At 38.2% G+C, this 18968-nt stretch overlaps 2 protein-coding genes across 14 annotated transcripts in view; both read right to left on the bottom strand.

Annotated features, from left to right (window-relative positions):
- CEP135 (centrosomal protein 135) overlaps positions 1-7143 on the bottom strand; it is a 41456-nt gene extending 34313 nt beyond the window's left edge. For 2 of the 5 annotated variants that reach the window (XR_015699516.1, XM_087735736.1), the window contains exons 1-2: positions 6300-7143; positions 517-691 (exon numbers count right to left, since the gene is read on the bottom strand). Coding sequence is in view for 2 of the 5 variants with exons in the window: in XM_087735736.1 (XP_087591862.1) it covers positions 517-629 (113 nt within the window). In the remaining 3 variants the exon portion in view is untranslated. Of the gene's footprint in view, positions 1-516; positions 692-5855; positions 6068-6299 lie in introns of those variants that run through there. The other 3 variants (XM_087735737.1, XM_087735739.1, XM_087735738.1) reach the window with 3 other exon arrangements.
- An 867-nt stretch (positions 7144-8010) lies between these two features.
- Positions 8011-18968, bottom strand: part of EXOC1 (exocyst complex component 1) — a 33538-nt gene continuing 22580 nt past the window's right edge. For all 9 annotated transcript variants that reach the window (XM_087735747.1, XM_087735751.1, XM_087735752.1 and 6 more), the window contains 8 exons: positions 18071-18234; positions 16197-16307; positions 15640-15716; positions 14878-15106; positions 13541-13724; positions 11202-11401; positions 9487-9681; positions 8011-8691 (listed from right to left, as the gene is read on the bottom strand). In XM_087735747.1, coding sequence (XP_087591873.1) covers positions 8539-8691; positions 9487-9681; positions 11202-11401; positions 13541-13724; positions 14878-15106; positions 15640-15716; positions 16197-16307; positions 18071-18234 — 1313 coding nt within the window. In that variant the 3' untranslated portion in view covers positions 8011-8538. The remainder of the gene's footprint in view (positions 8692-9486; positions 9682-11201; positions 11402-13540; positions 13725-14877; positions 15107-15639; positions 15717-16196; positions 16308-18070; positions 18235-18968) is intronic.

The raw sequence follows: 18968 nt of genomic DNA, 5'->3' as shown, positions 1-18968 counted from the left end.
TGAGTCCTTTAAGCACATATCAATAGTGACTACTCTTGGCACTCTTATGAGGTTATAAAAGTTTACTTTTCCTCGACCATAGATCCTTAGAAACAATTCTACTGAATTAAATGAAATCTTAAGATGTTCTCATCACTTACACAAACCCATTTGACTTTATCATAGAATCATAGAATGCTTTGGGATAGAAGGGACCTTTAAAGGTCATCTAGTCCAACCCCCCTGGAATGGGCAGGGACATCTACAACTAGATCAGGTTGCTCAGGGCCCCATGCAGCCTGGCCTTGAATGTTTCCAAGGATGGGGCAGCTACCACCTCTCTGGGTAATCCGTTCCAGTGTTTCACCACCCTCATCGTGAAATTTTTTTTTTATCATACACAGGAACTGAATGTTAGCTCTGAAATAACATTGTCTGAAAATAATCTTCAGACTAAGCATTCTCCCTATTATGTCAAAAATCAAATAATACCTATTATATGATTACTATATTTTTAATGAATCTCCTTTTGAATACCTAAAAAGATTTTCCACCAAAGGTAAACTCTCCACTCCCAACGGTTGCCGATAGCCCAGTTGATCTAGACGTTTCCTGAGATTAATGAACCTTCGCTCTGCAGTTGTAGTCATTGTAAACACACCTCCAAAGCAGCTTTTGTCACAGTCAAGAAAAATAGGGCTCCTGCAAAAGACTGTTACAGCATGTGTCCTTTAAAGAAGGAATAATACAGAAAAAAGTAATGGACAAACCATTTTTTGTGTAGGAAATACAGTGCATAAGCATGTCCTTAAAATTCAAGTAATCCAAAAGAGAATCATAGAGCAACTAAAAAGTTTTAAACATATTTACGTATTTCTTTAAAAAGAAATATTTGCCTTGGCAATTAGTTTTCTCTTTCCTAACATCTTAGAGTACAACCATAATTCATTCTTTCCAGTATGTACAAACTGAACTTCTGAAAAGATCTTTCTGTGGGGAGACTATGAAGTATATTCTGATTTTTTTGAATCATGGTCATCATGGTCTCTTCCACAATGCAAACTGACAGATTATTCTCAAAAACCCCATATACTTTTTTCTTTCATATATAAATCTTGCTTTCAAAGTTTACAAGGCAGTACTTAACATAAACTTATGCCAACCATTTGTAAAATTGCATAACATGTGTAAAATTTTAAAGACACATTAACTTTGAACATCTTTTTTCTATGAGGGAAAACAGGACTATAGTACACTGATGGTTTTTTCCTTTCCTATCCGCATCGTTTTCTGGAAAATACAGCTCAAGGATGATTTTTTTTTTCTTCTGACTGATTAGTTATCTTTTTATTACTAACCTGATCTAAAAGGGGCTGGATCAGCACTACTGTATCTGAATCCAGATGAGATTTTTGGTTTTGCCATGTACACTTGAGGGAGGAAGAATTTTTACATAGTTATGTCCTTCTGGATTTAGAGATAGAATGAGAAGAGAAATGGAATACTAAAGTTGATGCACCTCAATATGTGAAAACATCTCTTCAATAGTTAGAAATATTTTTGAAAACCAGTTATTTCTGTAAAACATTTTCCCTCACATTTCTTCAGTAATTTCAAAGACGTCAGCAGCCAAACTGCCAATCCGAGGAAGCATTGTTTGCATCTCATATAAAGGGGATAGAATATAGCTATCATTTAAACCATGCTGTTTCACAATCCCGCAGATTTAAAAAACATATTAAATAAATATATGCAGGTATTTGAAAATAAAATTATTTATGAATAATAAAATGAGAAAACACACACATTTCTCTCATGTCTGAGGCTGGAAAGTAAGATTTCATCTCATTGTATCAAAACACTACAAATAAGTCTAGCAACAGGACTGTTGTTGCTAGGTACTGCTCCATGGATGAGTGAAAAATCACCAGTCTTATGAGCACAGCATCTGTTCCAGGTACTGCCAAAATATTTGTCTGAAGAGCTTCAGGACATTGAGATATTAACTAGGCAATGGCATGGAGAACAATCCCTTACATATTGTACTGGGATGGTTGAAGAAGGAGGAGGCACATTTCCTTCCACTAAGTGGTAACTGTCAATGTACCAAGTGGAAGTCAATGTACTAACGTGTATTAAACGCTCTTTGTTCTCCTTTGGCAGCCAAAGATTAAAGCTAAAAGTGATGAGACCTTGGTACTTCTGCATTAATGTTGAGGATTCTGTGTTGAAGTCAGGAAAACAGTGATTGTGTTACCGTGTCTAGATTTAGTCTCAGGAATACACCTTATATTACTACAGAAGTAAGCTGATAACTCTTGAGCCCACCTTCTCCTAAGAAGAACCATATCAGTTAAAAAGATTCAATTAGTTTAAAATCATTCATTAGACTTGATTTAATAGCTTGTGTTTTGGAAAGAGAAAGGATTGTTCTACTAATCATATTGAGAAAGTTTTACAGAAGAAACATCAAGAACAAAACTGTGTCACAGCTTGTAAGGGAATAAAGTTTTTCTGCAGTGACTGGAAATGGACAGGTGTTAGCACTCCGGTAACTGTGGCTAGGAAGTAGATACAGGACCTTGCTCAATCACTGCAATGGACATTTAAGTGAGGTATAGTTACCCAAACATACTCTAATACGAGAGGTACCAACAGTTTTCTGGTTGAATCACTCTCCTTCCTAAAGACTAGGAATTTTTAATTCAAGACATGATTGCCACCAGAATAAAACAAGAAAGGGTATTATCTTATATTCCTGAGATCCACATCTGATCCAAAATTAGTCCAGGAAATGAGTAGCTGGAGTATAGGTCCAAAAGATGTCCAGGAATGAAAATAAAAAGAATTGGGGGTTGTTATTTCAGAGAGCTTAACACAGATATTAAAGTCTTCAGAGACAATAATCATTGTACACTCTGGGTTGAAAAGAAATTATGTGTCAGTAATTCCAGACTTCTGTCATCACAGACAGCCATACCATAAATCTCATACCCTAAACTTAAAGTCTATCACTAGTCTTATCATGACATCAAAAAGTATCTAGTAACTTCTCCACCAGGAAAATTTGGTTTTCTGGAAATGTAAAATGAACTGCTGTACTGATTCAGTTGAATCCAAGATCAGTCTGACCCAATACCCCGTGTCTCTGACAGTTGCCACAGCAAGAGTATAAAGACGTAAAAAACATGAGCTAAATCTTACTCCTACATACCTTCTCTTTATATAAGCCTATAGTGCAGGGACTTGATGGGCCTAAAGTTGAACTTAAACCATTATAAAAGTACCTGACAGACCTTTCTTAGACATGTCTAATTGTTTTCTTGAATCTTTTGCACTTCTACATCAAAACAACCTGTGGCAATGAATTCCTGATTTTAACTGTATGTCTGGAAAAGGATATCATAAATTCACAGGTGTGTGTGTCATCCCGCCCTTTTTTTTTTTTCTTATTGTAAGACATACTAAATAATCATTCCTTATTCATGCTTTCAGTCATTCATGATGGCATCTTTAGCAAATCTATTTTCCAAAATTTTCTAGTAGCTTGTACGGCTTGTTCCTTTTCCATGCTTTTTCTGACATTGAGATCACTCTGAGGAGCCACAAAGATTCTTTGCTGTAGCGTTCACTATTCATAATGATTCCTAACTTATCATTTGCCTTTCCGAGTGCTCTAAAGCATCAATTAGATGCATTCACAGTGACACTAACATCTCTTTTCCTGAGTGGTAATTGACACTTTAGAGCCCATGATGTGTGTTACTTTGCCTTTATTAACACTGCTCCTTAACTCCCACTTTATTACTCAGGCCAGTGATAGTCCTCTGCAACCCTTGGACTGCTCTTAACATGTCCATGTAACGAGCAAATTTTGTCCCTCACTGTTTAACCCGTTCTTTCAGATCACTGATCAGTGTTAAACAGCAGAAAGTCTTCTGCACATTCACCGTAAGGTAGCACTTTCTACCCTTTCTTTTAACCACTTAGTGAGTTATTAAATGACCTTTTCCCCATTTCTGAGAGACCTGCTTTCTTAAAAGCCTTTGGTAAAGAACCTTCTCAAAAGCTTTTTGGAAATCCAAGTTTTCTACACCATTCTTATTCAGTCAACTCAATCCAGATTATCTTCTTCTTTAAAGAAACGTAATAGCCTTGTGAATCACGATTGAGTCATAGTGAAAGGTATGTTGAACTTACTAGATTTGTCTGTAAATTTGCAAAGTGCTGGAAAGCACTCTTAACAGCTTTGGTATTTCCCACAAGATAGGCTACATTAGCTGCATAAATAGTTCACATCACATTCATTCGCTAAATATTTCATGTAATTTAGTGCTGCTAGGAAGAAAATATAATTTCCATTTGAGATGAAAAACAGAAAATCAGATAAACAAACGAAAAGGCAAAATTAAACAGTACTTAAATCAGGCATTTCTAGACAAGGATTTATCAAGATGTCTAAATGAGTGCATCTTTCACGGAAGAGATATGACAACTTCCATGTGCTTCATTTTGTGATATGCCTGGATGGTTGCGAGCAGTCTTTTGAAGACCTAGGTGTTTATGAAATAGACATATGTCATGGTTTAACCCCAGTTGGCAACTAAGCACCACACAGCCATTCGCTCACCCTCCTCCCCTCCCAGTGCGATGGGGGGAGAGAATCGAAAAAACATTAAAACCCATGGGTTGAGATAAAGACAGTTTAATAGGACAGCAGAGGAAGAAAAAAATGATAATGATAAAAGAATATACAAACCAAGTGATGCACAATGCAATTGCTCACCACCTGCTGAGCGATACCCAGCTCGTCCCGGAGCAGCAATCAGTGCCCCCCAGCCAACTCCCCCCAGTTTATATACTGAGCATGACGTCACACGGTATGGAATAGCCCTTTGGCCAGTTTGGGTCAGCTGTCCTGGCTGTGCCCCCTCCCAGCTGCCTGTGCACCGGGCAGAGCATGGGAAGCTGAAAACTCCTTGCCTAGTGTAAGCACTACTTAGCAACAGCTAAAACATCAGCGCGTTATCAACATATTCTCATACTGAATCCAAAACACAGCACTATACCAGCTACTAGGAAGAAAATTAACTCTATCCCAGCCAGAACCAGGACAACGTATTTAGAACAACAGGGAACAGTTCATAGGTGCTAAGTCACCAATGACTGAAATTGAACATTGATGTGAAAGATGGGCAATAATGGAACTTCAAATCCAGTTCCTTTAGGCTATAAGTATAGAATCAATTTGCATAAAATTGTGTGAAAGAAGCAATGTTAATAGGCATTAGACTAACCATTACAACTGGAATATGAAACAGAAAAGCTTTAGCACATTGAAGCCCTCCTTTCAGTCTGAAACCAATGCAGCAAAATTCATGGTGAGTATAGGTTAAGAACTGTTCCAGATGCAATACTTGTGTTATCAATAAGAAAATGTAATAAGAAAAAAGCAGAGCAAAGATGTAACTTGGCCACAGAAGACATAATACGGTCATTGAGCCATGTGGAAGAAAGATAAAACTACATAGCTGGCAATGGAACACAAAGAAATTAGCACAGACAAATGTATATGCTACGAAATCAATTTCTTTATTGAGTCTATAACGTTAACACCAAAGACAGTTATGAACTAGAGTTTCCAGTCTCAGTTCTGGGAAATCCCAAAATGCATTTTTTGTTTATCAGAACCAATATGCTAAAGGCTTTTTTTTTTTTTTTTGCGTGTGTGTGAAATATGTTTACAAAACACCTGTTCCCATCCTGTAATTACTGGTCACATAGCTCATTCTGCTATGAAGAGCTAGCTTAGTTTTCACCCAGGTAAAATAGGCATCTAGCGGACCAACCATTTGACTATAGTAATGCTCTAATACCTGCCTCTATGCAGTCCACGGACACTGAAGGCTGTGTTGTGAAATGCTGTTACTGCAACATCGTTTTCAAGATACGCTGAATGAGTCTGCACTTGTTTTGGCAAAGACTGTTTCCAAGTTGATTTGCTGGGAGTTCACTTCTGACTAGATATTCATACACCATGTTTGCTAAGAAGTGTCACCACTTTGCCAATAGAAAGGCAGCTCTTGCTCTAGAAAAACAGATTTTTTCTTTAGAGAGTCACCAAAACCTCTAAGTTCATGTTACAGCACAAGAAACCCCTATCGATTATGAGCCTGCTCATCACCTATCTCCCCAAACTGGAAGCTGTATAGACCTTTCAGCAACCCCAATCTATACCTACAGAGGAGCAGTCAGTCCCTTTTTAAACAGGTTTATTTTACTTTTTCCACCCTCCCTCCAGTCGGTCTTATCAGACGTACCGTTAAAAGAAAATTCTTGCAGGGCGAGCCACTAAGGAGTAGGCGAGATGTTTCAGCGAGGCTTCGGCAGAGAGGCAGCTCCGACGAGGAAAGGGGGCTGCACAACGCCGAGGGAAGGAGAGACCAGCGTATAGGCCAGACGCTGGGAGAGGCCGCCCAGGCTAATCTGCGCTCCCCAGGGGCAGAACAGACGAGAGCGGCCCAGCGCCACGCTCTCCTCAGGGCTGCTACAACGGCCGCCGCCGGGACCGCCGGAGCCCAAGCTAGCCGCCGAGCGCCGCCGCCGCCCGCCTACCTGCCTGCAGGCGAGGAGCCCCGGTCCCGCCGGCAGCACCCTCCTCCTTCCCCGACAGGGCACCCGCCCCGGCGGACCCGAGCCCTGCCTGCCCGCCCGCCGCGCCCTCTAGGCGCTCCCCGGGGCCGGCGCTCCCGCTCCCCAGACCCCGCGCAGCCACCTAGGCCGCACCGGCCGTTTGAAAATGGCGCGCGGAGCAACGGCCGCTTCCGCCCCGTCACCTCAGCAACGGGGCACGCGCCTGCACCCGCGGCCGGCCGAGCCAACCGCCGCCCGCACCGGCCGCCTCGCCCCTTCCCGCGCGACCGGCAGCCCTCGCGCTAAGAGTGACGTACCGTGTGACGCCAGCCGTTTGACGCCGCGGCGTTAGCGGGGACGAGCTCCTCACTCTCGGACAGCGCCTCCCAAAACGCGTTAGCGTGTGGGGCTTTCCTCAGCGCCGGAGCAACGGAGGCTGAAATAGGCGGGCTGGGCTCGGAGCGGAGGGGCACGGCTGAGCCCCGACACTGCCTTAGGAGCTCTGACGCAAGGCTGACGGAGGAGCTGTCACTCGGGGTGAGCTACTGGCTGTATGCAGAGGCACGGCCCGCGAGGACAGCTTAGCTCTGGCTGCAGCCAAAGCGGAGAGACGGATGTTACCGCCGCCTGTGATCCTTTTCCAGAGGGTCTTACTTGCATTTACTGCCTGTGGTATTGTTGCCTGTTGCGTAGTTGCTGTGGCCACGCTCCAGGGATTGAAGCGGCCGATGTAAAAGTGACAGGCAGTCCTCTTTTATAAGCTGTCTATACTAGTTTAAAGGGAACTTCTGCCAAGCGTAACCCTTACCTCCCCTTGGTGTTGCTCTGGCTACCTTTTGTCACATGCAGACACTGTAAGCAAGTTATATACAACTTGGATCAAATATTTTATTAGTAAACAGACAACTAGGATTTAATGAGCTACAAGACTTAAAAGTGTTGGTACGCTCACCCAAATCCAGGTGCCTCACTGTTGCCAAGTTGCCCATCTAGCAGGTTATGTTTTCCTTCCGAGTTTTACAATGTTCCTCTGTTACTGGGTTTTGTCTTTTATTCTTTCATCTGCATCTCAAACCCCAAAATCTTACCTATGCCTGCATGTTTCCCTTTATTGTGTCTGTTTCTATTCTACATACATCCCAGCTCTATCCAACAACCTAGCAACTTCCTCAAGCTGTACAGAAAAAACAGGTCCTGAATCACAGCAGCTGAAGCTCCAGGAGGAGGAAGGGATTAATCAGCTGGGAGTATACTGATGCTATGTCATGCTTACTAAAGGGAAGGGGGGGGGGAAGCTTGTTGAGAAATAGAGTGATTCTACTTAAATGCCCAGAGACAAAACAGTAGAGATGACTGTATTTTCACCTTTTTGAAATAACACTCCATAGAAATAAAGACTATGATGAACACAGTTTAATTAAGAATTATAACCATAGTCACATTACTTCTCAGAACACAAATTCAGTCTTCCCACTGCATAAAGTTCCACATCCATACTTTCCAGAACAAGGAAGGGAAAGGATTTGATAGTCTTTAATACTTACATAATTTCCAAGATGCAAAATATTATGAAAACAGTATTATCTTTTTTGCATACTATGACGGTAGTGCTTACTGCTTTTAGCAAGAGAAGGGATTATAAATAAAATTACCTGAACATCAGGGGAAGGGTAAAACTATATCCAAAGTGTTTCACAGAATTAATGCTTTCAAACAGTACTTCAACCCAGTAGAAGAGCAACCAGTCCCCGAAGGTTTCATTTTGCCCTGAAAGACGTTTGAAGCAGGAGTGTAACTTGACATATATGGCAGTTAACTACACATACACATGGAAATCCACCTTTTAAAAACAAATAGCATTTATAGTGTTTGATTCCCTTATACACAGGCACAAACTTTGCTAGCTTCTCTTTCCCTTTCTAGAACTTAATGAGACTGTGCAATACTGGAGCAGTAGTCTAAAATATCCTGTATAGTGAATTCCATAGTAATTCCTGATCCAGGATAGCAGCGAGCTATCAGCCCTTCAAAGTGCTTGTATTGTCGTATAAATTCATCTTGCATGGAATGCCACACAACCTGCCAAAGAAAGCAAACTTTAGGAAACGTCAACTGGCACAATACATTATAGGTGAACTACAAAACATTGGCTCATTAAGGGATTCTCAGTTTAGGTGTCACTTTAAAGCTTGCTAACAACAAAGTTCAGTAAACTGAGATGCTGCAGTAAAAAAATGATTGAAGTTTTTTACCCATTAAGTTCAAGATCTTTATTGTTTACAAGTTTCCTACCAAATCTGCAAAGCAGAAAATAGTACAGAAGAGAAAGTTGCCCTGAAAGAGGTATTGCTTTTGTCTTTAAAGAAAACATCCCGAACCAAAACAGCGCTATAATTCACACTTCAGGCTTTAAAAAGCTGTTAATACATGCTTAACTCTTAAATCTACTTATCATTTTCTCCAGTGAGAAAGCTTACAGAGTGTAAAAAAAACCTTAAACAATATAACTATCAGGAAAGATGTAATTGAAAGTATATTCTGCTACAATATACCAGCTAAATTTCTTATCAGGGTAACAGTTCATTTAAATCTAGTTCTCTCTACTTCCAGTATATTTTGCAGAACAGAGATCACCCATTAATGGACACCTAGGGAATCACAAAGGAAGTTTCTTTCTGAACTCTATCTCTACTATGACGGTTCAAATCAATGTTACAACAAATAGAATCAGAGTGGGATTATAAAAAAAAAAAACCTCTGCTCAAAATTAATGGTTTTTCAGAGTTATGCTGAAGCTAGCCACTTCTCACAGAATACATATGCAAAAGTCTTTGTGTAAACATTACAAGGTTTTTAAGCCATGATTTAGTTTACCTGAAGTAAGTTTTCTTCTTCACAGAGATGTTTATCTACCTTCTTGTAGAGATTATCCAATCCCTTCTTCACTTCCTTACCGGGATATTCCTTTATAACTTTACGAAGCTCTTGTTTATTAAAAGCCAGTTGATAGCTTACTTCCTCTTCTCGTATACCTTGTGCCACACGAGCTTCAACACCTTCAAAAAAATGCTAACAAACAAGAACAGCATTAATGATTATCACAAAGCTAGACTAATTAACTTAATTTGACAAGCATATGTGTAGTTAAGTCTTGATTCTGCTTGACAACTGTTGTGTGTTCCCCCCATTTTTGTTTTTTAATTGGGCATGAAGTAGTGCTCAGCCATAAACATTAAAGCACAGCCCAACAATACAGCACTCCGTAAGTACTAGCGTAAAACTGAAATTCAATCATTTATAGAAACAACCAAGCTTTTCTTTGCAACCTTATAACTAATACTGAATCAACCTCAAAATCCTCAGTTAATGAGGCCCTAGCCTGGGAAAATAGTGGATCTTTTGGATAAACTGAATAAGCATCCGAATAGGAATTTCTCTACTTAAACCATAATTACACAACAGCAATATTTGTTCATAATTGCTCTCTCTTTTCACTGCCCCGCACAGTTGGCTCAATATAATAAAAATGGAGGGAAGTATGCCTATGAACATGCATGTAGAACCACATGGAATTAACTTACTTTATAGCAGCCCATAGGGTGCTGTGTTTTGGATCTGTGGCTAAACAAGGCTGATAACACACCAATGTTTTGGTTATTGCTGAACAGGTCAAACCTGGCCAAAGGGTACTCCATAGCATGTAGCATCACGCTTAGCTACAAAAATTAGGGTTAGAGGAGGGGGCGGGGGTGGTGTTTGTCTTCAAGGTGGCTGTTGCTCAGACACTGGCTGGGCATCAGTCTGCTTGTGGGAGGTAGTGAGTGACTGCCTTTCTGCTTTTGCATCACCTTTCTCTCTCTCTCTCTCTCTCTCTCTCCCCCCCCCCCCCTTCACTGATTAAACTGTCTTTATCTCCACCCCCAAGTTTTCTCACTTTTGCTTTTCCTATTCTCTCCCCTGTCCTGCTTGGGGAAGGAAGAATGATCAAGCAGTTAGTTATGTGGCAGCTTTGGTGCTGGCCAGAGTTAACCCACCATAAGTGGGAAGCAGCAATAAAGCATTTTACTTTTCAAAAAGAGACTACATCTTAAGACTTTTCAGAAAATGAATGGCTGAAACCCTCCTTATAGAAAGAGCAATGAACAGTGGGAAACATTGAGTGGGCAGAACTGAGTATGAACCTAAGTCAGCTTTGAGTTTAACACTTGGTTCAATTTCGGACATACAGAACTTTCCTAAAACTTTTCTTATTGTTGAACAGTTCAGAAACTACAGTAATTTTCTCTGCAGTTGAGGTGGGGAAATTTATCCCAAAGCTCCTGATTACTTTTCCCCTCGCTTTTTGCTTCCTCAAAAGCATTTTCTTAAATTTAGTCAGTACTATTCATTGCCATGAAAAATTTGGGTTTTTTTCATCAAAGACTGTTACCCTCATGAGTAGAGTATTCTTGCCAGGCATGCTTGAGTTTAAAATAATAAAATAGAGATAATGATAGATGCAGTGATAAAGAGATCAGATAGTGCAAACTAAACACTTGAGAAATACATTTAAGTGGTACAGAGTAGTCTATAAACTCAAATATACTTACATTTAATTTCTCAAGAGGCTGTCCGAGTGAGTAGATTACATAAGACTGAAGATGATCAGTGTATTTTTGTTTGGCTTCTTTTTTCTCAGCCTCAAGACAAGAAATTTTCAAGCGAGAAAGTGTTGCAAAAATATGATGGAAGTTCTCCATCATGACCACATCTCTGGGTGTTTTCTGGCTTTCATTAGCTACCTTCTCAACTGAAAGAAAAAGGAAGCAAAATACTTAAAATACCAAAAGGACAACCAAATTCAGGAAAACATAACCAATAACCGTAATACTGTCAGAAAAGGCATTTTGTAACATAAGAAGTAACATATATGTACAGGCTCTAAGACCATGAAATCTGTATGCCAAAAAAGTCACCTCTAAAAGGATCCTAAATAGTGACTACAGACGGACATTTACATAAGCGAGAACATTCTGTGGAGGCTTACAAGCATGCTTTCATTATCCCTAAATTTCACATGACAGAACTACTTAAGAAAAGTCTCATTCCCCTCTTTGCTAGAACAAAAATCTTCAATAAGGTGGCGGGTTTTTTAAAATGTACTTCCCAGTCTCTCAATTTTTGCTTAGCTTATTAGTTGTATGGTCAAAGTTACTGCCAATTCCCAAATTTAATAATAAAAATGGATAATCCCGCACATAGGTCTCTTACTTTCATCCCCCCCCCCCAAAAAAAAACAGGGCAGGCAAAAGAAATTCTACATATCACTCCCTTATTGCGCCTAAAACCAAGCTGAAAGAGGATGGCTTCAACAAAGAGCGCAATTAAGTCTCTATGCCCGTTCATCCGTTAGTGATTTTGCTGAGACTACCAGGACGCTGGCCATGAAAGTGATCCTGGGCACCAGAGTATCAACAAAGATCACACATTCATTTCAGTCAGAACACTGAATTGCCAACTAGGAAAAGTCTGCTACTGCCAATTTTGTTCTTCCCATATAATCTTCTAACACCCCCACCCCAATTCTACCTGAAGTACTACATCTTTCTGACTTGTTTCAAACCTTGTAAATTAAATATCCTGCTGCATTAAACATACTGCTTGCACTGATTTTGTACATAATTTTGACTTTATTTCATCTTCATTCTTTACTTCTATCCCTTATCCTCCCCCATCATAATTCTTTGTTCTTTAAGTTTGTTCTGTACTTGTCTGAAACAAGATTTTGTTTCTTCTTTGGTGTTTGACTGGCATAATTTTGAACCCCTTTAAAACATGCTTTTCTAAATTCTTCCTACACTAGTTATTTATCATTGTATAGTTTTGACTGTCTATTGGTGTTCACTTAGTTTTATCACTTGAACAGTAAATTCTTAAGGACAGAAAAGTTGGGTGCAAACAAATAAAAACATTTTCAAAATTTACTGTCCTATCAGCTGGGATGCTCCTGCTGACTACATATGGACTCTAGTCTACCGTACTATGAAGTAATGTCTCTTCACGATTTCCTAGTATCGTCAGAACCACTATGCTGTAATTTCCTCAAACTAGCTTTATTGCCTCTACTGTCTCCTCTTGCTCAATCCTCCCCTAAAAAAGAGGTAAGCCTCAGTGGCTGGGAATTACTATACATGGAGCTGTTTGAAAATTTGCAGGTAAATCAGCACAGAGAGGTCTGTCCATCCATGCCCTCCCCATTTTAAAAGGGAAGAACAATTTTTCCAGAGTTCATTGGCTTGCATATCCCCCCTGTTTTGTTTTTTTGTGGTTTGTTGGTTTGGTTTTTTTTTTTTTACGTTAAATAAAACCAGTAGTGTTGCTGCTATTTTTCCAGACTATAGCTGGGAAGATAGGGAGGACTGGAGAGACATTTTACTGTGAGGCTACGACACAAAGGACCTAATCTGCCAAGAAAGGGTCAAACTCACAGCCTGAACTCAAGTGATTTATTTTAGACAGGGCTGTGAAGATAAACAGTATTAGGGCCAAATGCCAGGGATCCCATCCAGATTCATCTCCTTGTTTAAGTTAGACAGAGGGAGAAAAGACAGGAAACCAATTCAGATTAAGCGTGTCGTGTTGCTGCCATCTCCTCTCTCCCTCCATAGCCTTAACCACTGTCCTCTGTTGTAACTGAAAGTTACTTTACAGGTATGTACAAAGGGAAGTATCTACAGTTTGCTCTTAAAAAGTATATTACAATCAAAAGGTTTACATTTGCTCTCCTACTGATAACAGAGATAACCAAAATTCCAGCACAATACCAGTCATGTGGCTTGCAACAGAGAGTCTTAAAAAAAAAAAAAATCATCTGTTAACTGGAACAAAATTACATATAAATAGGAGGAAACAATAATTCTAGTAACTATGACAACCTCAGAAGACCTACCACTGACAAAAACAGCTCTAATAAGTTTTATGTATGCTTTATCTAGATCTCCTCGTCGTTCTGCATTTTTGAAAATTGATTCAGCGAGGGCTGCAAACTCTTCAAATTCAGCAACAAATGGAAGGATCCCAACTTTACTCTTCTTTGAGATTTTTACTTCATCCATCTGCTTCATTTGGTTACTCTTAAATTTAAAACAAGAACAGATGTTAGCCTCTAATATATGACTCCAGACCATGTAACGACCAGTAAAAGAAAAATGCAGACATACTGAAAAACTGACATTTATTCAAACATGGAAATAATTTTATCGTTCAATTTGTATATCTACTTAGTCTTCCTCCCTTTTTACGCCCAAAATTTGTTAAGAAATAAGATAATTGGAAAGAAAAAAGGAAGATGGGCAAGTAAAGTCTTCCAGCTTTTATTCTCCTTTGTTTACTTACTTAGAATTAAGAAAAACAAACAAACAAGGGGAAAAAAACCCCAAACTTATCCACCAGAAGCAATTAACAATTTCATTCTATAACCTAACAAGGAACTTTGCTTTTCTGATTCAGCCAAGCTAACAATTCCTTTTGCTACAGGAAGTTTCTTTATCTTCTACTGAAATTGTATTTGAGTATAATCCAAAAAAATCGGCTTCAAAATATTTTAAGCATTAAACTGATCAAGAACAGTCAGTCTTATTATGTTAGCCTAGAGTCAAATTACACTTACGACAATAAAAAAGAAGTTATACCAGCAACTATGTTTTCACTAAACTTGCCATTATGTCATATAATGGTCATATTGTATTAGCGAAAGGAACTTTCTGACAGTAGAAGCTGCCTCTCCTACTGCCAGAAGATTTGCTATTTTATCTAGACTAAGTTTTTGTTATATATAAGATAGAAATAACTGAACACATGGAAGACATGTCTATTTGGTATATTATGCTTAAAGGGGAAAAGCAGACTGGTTAAGTCCATGAGGTTTTGTTTTGGTAAGTAATAAAGGCACAGAGCTATAGTTTACTTGACTGGCTTCAGTAATCTCAGTAAGAGTACAAGTTTAAACAAACAACTAAAAATGTCAGCCAGCTCACAGCAGTGCAAGAGTGGTCATACTTCTTACAAATAGCTAATTATTGAAGAAAACTGGAATGGAGAGGAAAAAGAAACACAACTACCAATTAGTTTATCCTTTTTGAAGGTTTGGCCAGTAGAAGAGCAATAAAGTTACTAATTTTCACTTCAAATTAAAAGCAAAAATTTAACTATAAAGAAATGCAAAATCAAACGGGGTAGGAGTGGGCTTTCTATATTATAGTTAGTCAGAATAAGTAAAGAACTTACAATGCATTTATCAAAGTTCCTTTTGACAGTCACCAAAACATTTCCAAGTGTTGTGCTGAGGAAGGAAGCTGGGTCCACATTTTGTGCTGTCCATACATGATGACTCATCTTAACTAACATATAAAGGGAATTAAAGCTATCAATCTTGTCCCCCAGCGCTATAAGATTATTCAGCTCAGGTTCAATACAACGAAATATTTTTGTCATCATTTGTCGGATCATGTCCTTCCTATTAAAAATGCATAAGAAAAATATTACTCTGACAGTTTACTAGGCTATTTTACATGTTCTTTGATAACATTTTAGGATAAATTTATTGCATATATTAGTCTAATTTGCATTCATCAAGTCTCATGATTGTCAGAATGCTGCTAAGGGAAGAAATGCCAATGCCACACAGTAAAAATCAATAGTCACAGGTATAAAATATTCCAAAAAGTATTTTATGTGTGGAAGCTGCCACAGAACTTTGCTAAGCATATTTTCCAAAGCATATTTTACATATTACAGCACCTAGTTTCACTTTGCAAACTATTAGAGAATTAAGCATCTTTTTTTATACAACTATAGACAGAAACATCCATCCGATACACAAACATTTTTATATTTACTGACACATTCAATGTCTAGGTACAAATTAACAGTTCACTATTCATTTTCACTAAAAGGGAACAATTTCTGATTATAGAGAATAAAGTTTTATATGCCAAATAAATTCACATGTAGGCTTAAGAATCAATAATATAAAACAGCAGCACATACTCAGATGATATTGTTTGTGGAACACCAGAAGCATATGAACGAGATAAAGTTCCTCCATCCATTTCCTCTGCTTCATTCTATAAGAACAAGGAATGAATATACAGGAAGCTGAAAGCTTGTCTCCAATTCTATATTTAAGTGATAAGTATATCTGACAAAACCAATGTAACTATCAGCTTTTCTCCCCACCCCCCCCAAGTAGCAAATATAGCCAATACAGTCACTTGCAAGGTGCTGCTAGTTTTCTGGTCACGTTCCCCAGAATACACCACTATCCACGATTGCTCCCCATTGCCTTCCTACATAGCATGATGAAGAGTTTATTGTGGTCTTATGAGGAAATGAAGCCATGCCAAAAGAAACTTGTCAGTCCTTCTTTAATAGATTTTGTATTGGTCAGCCAAAAATAAAGATTCTGCCAGCTAATGGAGAAAAACAAATTACTGATTACCTGGATCACATAATTGCCAGATAAATTCAGAAGTTATCTTTTAAACAGGTCTCTTATGACGCCTGTTCAGTATTTTTTACTTCAGTGACAGAATTAAGAGTCATACCATTGTTGTTCCTGAGATGCTCTGATGTTGCTGTAGCTTGAAAAATTTACTAATGAAGTCCTGTTCTGCCAGACACAGAGGCTCTAGTTCACTTAATACTTGCTCAAAAATCTAAAGAAAGCCAAATAGTTTATCAACACACCAAATAAATGAACAGTTAGTAATACTAATTTCAATTGTTTGTTGCATAGGATTTTATACTTTCTATCTTCAGTAAGCTTTAGAAGGCTTATTTCTACTTAATAGAAATGGAAACGGCTTGCACTTGTATCTTTAAAAGTGATATCTGCATCTTCAACATAGTCCCTTCTCATCCATTTAACACTGGGAAAAAAAGAACAATCTATATTTTTCCACAACTAGAAAGTTTCTAGTCACAGCCTGAGGAAGGACTTTTGTGCTATACTGAAAACATTTGCATTTTAATAGTAAGTCATGGGTTCTGCCACCCCCTTTTCTGCCTGGGTTGCTGAGAGAACGAAGACAAAATTAAAAGCCTCATGGAAGAAAAACAGGTGAATTGTGTATGTAGAAGATAACTGCTCTGTAGAAAAAGTTTCTACATAGCTGCTACAGAAACCAACAGCAGGTTTTGTACTGAAATAAAAGTATTCATCATGATTTTTAGATTTAATGTAAGATGAAACATTATTTTGGCAATAATTCATTAAAATAATTTAATTTTATTAATATGAACTACTGAAATTGTAAGTCAGGTGTTAGACATACTTCTAATCTGTCATCTTTACACAACACAATTTTCTCTGCAAGTATTTAAGGATTAAGACATACAATAATTTACATAAGTGAAACCAATCTAGCCACATAGTAAATCCACAATACTGAAAATTCCCCTAGGAAAAAAAATTTGAAAAAACCTACTAGCTCTATAGCTTACAGCTCTGTAGACATTAGTCACACTCACATGTCCCCAATGGGTGTGAGGTAAAAGTCAGAAGAAGTTGAAAAAAATTAGCACAATACCTGTATACTTGTAATAAAATTGTTTTAAAAAGCTATCATTTTAATTCTAGACAAGTTGTTGCTGCAGGTGTGTAATACCCGTTTCAGGCATATATTTCCTCCCAGAAAAAGATTAAGCAAGGATTTGAAGAAGTCAGAAGAAAAATACTCATCTCCATCAAATAATTCAATAGGAGAACATGAAAATTATTTTTCTCTCTCATTCTGATAACAGATCCTTTTCCCTCCACAGTACTGAGGAGTTAATTCCACAAGAAGTGAGGAGTACTGTCACTTTTAAAGGTTCAGAAAAAAAAAACCAACAACAACAACAAACCCCAAAACAGATGCAGAGGACAGCAGGTATTTAAACAGATGCTGAGGACACTCCAAAGATAACTTAGTGCCATTGGTTAAAGCTGAAAACTGATGATAACTTTGATGTGAAACCAGCATAAATAAAATTTTAGGGCCATGCTCAAGCCCTGGCTAAAAAGATTATGCTTTCTTATCTTTCACTTTTGCTTACGTACTGGCAAAATGCATCAGAACACATGAAGATTTGTATTGAGAAAAAAAAAATCAGTTAAAGAATCCATCAGTTCAATTCCTATTTGCTTAAAAATGTATATTGGGCTTAAACTTAATAGACTATTTTTTATGCTTGATATTCTTTACAGATCACACTAAGCATATAAAGGAACTAAATGGAATCTTATCATCAAACAATAATATTCTGATCTACCTATTTCTTAGAAACTGCCTTTATTAGATGTGTGGTGCATACAGAATTTGAAATTGGCATGTTTTAAGATTTAAATAGTACAGATCTTTAAACTATACAAGAAGGATATGCCAGACGCTTCTAATACAAAACTAAGCAGGAATCCTATGCAACATTTTGGCTTTACCTTATCAAATTTTGTTCTATCAGCCACATCAAGGTCAGAGGCAGACATGTTTCCCATATCCAACAGTGAGGATGACTGAGACCTACGGTTTCCCGAACTCTGAACAGAGAGTTTATTTAGGCTAGAAGTGGACCCAGTCAATTTTCCAGAACTTCCATGAAGACCTATGAAATAAAGACACTATGAAGGAGGGAAGCAAAGCCAGAATAAAATACTCAAGAAGAATAGGTTCATTACAGAATGCAGGAGATCAAGAATTGCTAGTAGTCCTACATTAAAATCACACAACTCAATTTTCATCTAAGCTGCAAATGCTTTTGCTATAAACACATTCTTTTCTCATTACAAGGTAACTGAAATACTTCAAGTTTCAAAGTACAATGTAGCTATATAAGCCCTCATTGTAAAGTATGGAAAAAGGTATAAAAGGAACAAAACTGTGAAATACAGGAACACCGGGATAGATATCCTCCTTGAAAGCTTGGAAGCAAAGACCAGTTATGATCTTTGTGAATGTACTTTGGGCAAAGGCTGCCACAAACAGAGGAACTAACCCACGAGAGAGAAAAAAAATCAAAAAGTTTTATACACACACAGGCATTTTTCATCTTGAACTTGATCTTTCTGCTGTTAACATCCTTTTGTCTACATAGTTTGCTCCAGCTATTTTGCTGGATCTACATTCCCATAGTAACTCTACTGCTAATGCTCCCCTCTCCTTTTGATCATAAAATTAACATTCAGACATTTCTTCCTGATATTGTGGGGCCTTCTCCTATGTGATGAGCATATCTTTTTGTTTTCTTTTTTTCCCAAATTTTCAGAAATGTTGGAACAGGATGGAGAAAGCTAGTAACAAAAAAGACCAAGAAATCATCAATATTTGACCCCATGTAAA

This window comes from Nipponia nippon, unplaced genomic scaffold (genome assembly GCF_047370975.1).
Source record: "Nipponia nippon isolate SJK-2023a ecotype South Korea unplaced genomic scaffold, ASM4737097v1 scaffold_6, whole genome shotgun sequence".
Classification (NCBI taxonomy): Eukaryota; Metazoa; Chordata; class Aves; order Pelecaniformes; family Threskiornithidae; genus Nipponia; species Nipponia nippon.
This window is presented reverse-complemented; position numbering and strand designations above follow the sequence as displayed.